Source organism: Penaeus chinensis, chromosome 21, assembly GCF_019202785.1.
Source record: "Penaeus chinensis breed Huanghai No. 1 chromosome 21, ASM1920278v2, whole genome shotgun sequence".
NCBI classification, from domain to species: Eukaryota; Metazoa; Arthropoda; class Malacostraca; order Decapoda; family Penaeidae; genus Penaeus; species Penaeus chinensis.
This window is the reverse complement of record NC_061839.1, coordinates 22,517,445-22,519,944: the sequence shown is the minus strand read 5'-3', so window position 1 is coordinate 22,519,944 and position 2,500 is coordinate 22,517,445. Positions and strand designations below refer to the sequence as shown.

General features: G+C 40.2%; 1 protein-coding gene across 1 annotated transcript in view; it reads right to left on the bottom strand.

Moving 5' to 3' along the window:
* Positions 1-444: 444 nt before the first annotated feature.
* LOC125036702 (alpha-mannosidase 2C1-like) overlaps positions 445-2,500 on the bottom strand; it is a 16,395-nt gene continuing 14,339 nt past the window's right edge. The window contains exons 13-15 of the mRNA XM_047629523.1: positions 1,748-1,841; positions 1,385-1,513; positions 445-652 (exon numbers count right to left, since the gene is read on the bottom strand). Of these exons, the coding sequence (XP_047485479.1) occupies positions 499-652; positions 1,385-1,513; positions 1,748-1,841 (377 nt within the window). The 3' untranslated portion in view covers positions 445-498. The remainder of the gene's footprint in view (positions 653-1,384; positions 1,514-1,747; positions 1,842-2,500) is intronic.

Sequence of the window (2,500 nt, the reverse complement as noted above, 5' to 3'; positions counted from 1 at the left end):
AGAAATAATTCATAACGTTCGACGTGTTTCTATAACAGCGAAAGCAACAGCCACAACAGTAACAAAGGCAAGCAAATAACACATTTTACAGCAGTAACAAAGGCGAATCATATCGTTACAAGAGTTCGTATAACGACAAAGCAAAGTCAACTCAGTATTAAACAGTTTCGGAAACAACAAAGGCATATCATTATATTTTTTTTCCTCCTCGCAACAGAAAACGACGCCAGACAAAGAATGAATAGAAAACGTCGCCCATCAATGAAATACTAGAAAACGAACCCACAACAAAGAAACAGAAAACGACTCCACACAAAAGAACAAGAAAAAATGGAATAAGGAAAATAACGCCTAACAAAGAAGCAGAAAAAGAAGAAGAAGAAGAAGAAGAAGAAAAACGGAAAGGAACAAGTCCCCCCCCCCCCCCTCAAAAAAAAAAAAAAAAAAAAAAAAAACGGGAACCCATCGTAACCAGACCCAACGCCTCCATCACTCCATCTAGAAGGAGAGTCTCAGAGCGATGATGGAGAAGGGAGAGAGGGAGAGAGAAATGGTGGTTTCCTCTCCTTCTTTCGAAAACGCTGCCTGCGATCCTTTGACTTCCATTCCGTTACAGTTGTGTACGTCCGTGATAGGCAGCGAGGTGTGGAGCCTGTAGGTGGAAAGGAGGATAGGGAGTGAGAGATACGTGGCTGGCTGGCTGGATGTACAGGGGGATAGATATACAGAAAGGCAGACAGACAGATAGAGACGTAGATGGATAGACAGATAGAAAGAGAGAGAGAGAGAGAGAGAGAGAGAGAGAGAGAGAGAGAGAGAGAGAGAGAGAGAGAGAGAGAGAGAGAGAGAGAGAGAGAGAGAGAGAAACAAAATAGACAAAAGTGAAGATACAGATAATGGGAAGAATATATATAGCTGTCGGGACAGATGTTATTTAGTTAAGATTATGAATAGAAAAGAAAAAGAAAAAAAGAAAATGCCGCATATATATCATTACTAAATTAATCAAAACGTACATTTTCCCTCTTCATGAAACATGTTACCCTCTGTTTTAACTGAAAATCTACATTGATTTTTTTGAGTATATCATGAAAAAATATTTTGATATCAGACTAATTAACCTTTCCCACGTATCTAATCAAGTTCAAATAGCACTTCCTGTGATGCTTTTATTGCAATAATTACAACACAATGGCCTTTGAATTACGTTCACGGTATATTCAACCAGATTTATATATAAACAGGGACATTTAAATATACTATACCAGCGAATCGGACATTCAATACGTTTCGCGGTGTGTAAAAAGTAGAATGAAAAAAAAGAAGAAGAAGAAAGAAAAAAGAAAACAATAAGAACAACAATAAACTGTCAAGTGAGACGTACTTCACTTTACTCTTGCTGCCGTGACACTCGAAGAGCCGGAGGACGACCTCTCCTGACCCATCCTCCGCGGGTTTGATGGTGTGCAGGACAGCGCCCTCGCCTTCCACGGTCATCGCGGACCATGAGGGCCTGGGACACAGTAGTGTAGATAGATAAATAGGTAGATAGATGGAGAGGGAAATAAAAATAGAGAAAGAAAAAAAGAGAACACCCTAACATAACGTTATAATCAGTACTTGTCTTCCTTAAGTTGAAGAAAACAACAACTAAGAACATTAAACAATAACTCCATATACTCCGAATTCGAAGCCACGAACGAACTGAATCGAACGCCTCATGAATACTGCAGAAGGCGTGACTCACTGCGTCGAGGTGGTGGCCGTTGGGAGCTGGAGAAGGCGTAGGGGGTTGTTGAATTCGTACGCCCTCTGCGCGACTCCGGCTTCGTTCACTGTACCTGAAGGAGGCGAAGAAGAAGAAAATGAAGAAAAATTAGGGTTTGTGAAGATACAGGTTGAAGATAAAGGGTGAGAAGAGATGGGAGTTTTATGGAGATGATGGTGAGATAGAGAATGGGGGAAGGGCGATGGAGATGATGATGGGGAAGAAGAGAAAAGAGGGAGGATGCAGATGACGAATAGATAGAAAAGAAAGGGAAAAGAGATGGGGAAGATAGTGAAGAAGAGAAGGAGGAAAGATGAAGATGAAAAGGAAATAAGAGATGATGAAGATGATGGAGATGATGATGGTGAAGAAGGGAGGATGGAGATGAGGAAAATAGATAATACAAAAGGGAGACAAACGAGGAAGACGGAGAAGAAGAGAAGGAGGAAAAATGAAGATAAAGGAAAAAAAAAAAAAGATGGGAAGGTGATGGAGATTATGACAGTGAAGAAAAGAAAGAAGGAAGGATGGAAGTGAGGACAAAGAGAAGAGAGAAAGAAGAAAGAAAAAAGAAGAAAGACGATGATGATGGAGATGAAGGAGAGAACGAAGGAAGATGACAATAAGGAGGAAAAAAGGTGATGACATCAGTGAAGAAAAGGAGAAAAAAATGTAAATGAAAATGACGAAAAGGACAACAGATGAAGATGACGAAAATAATGAAGAGAACGA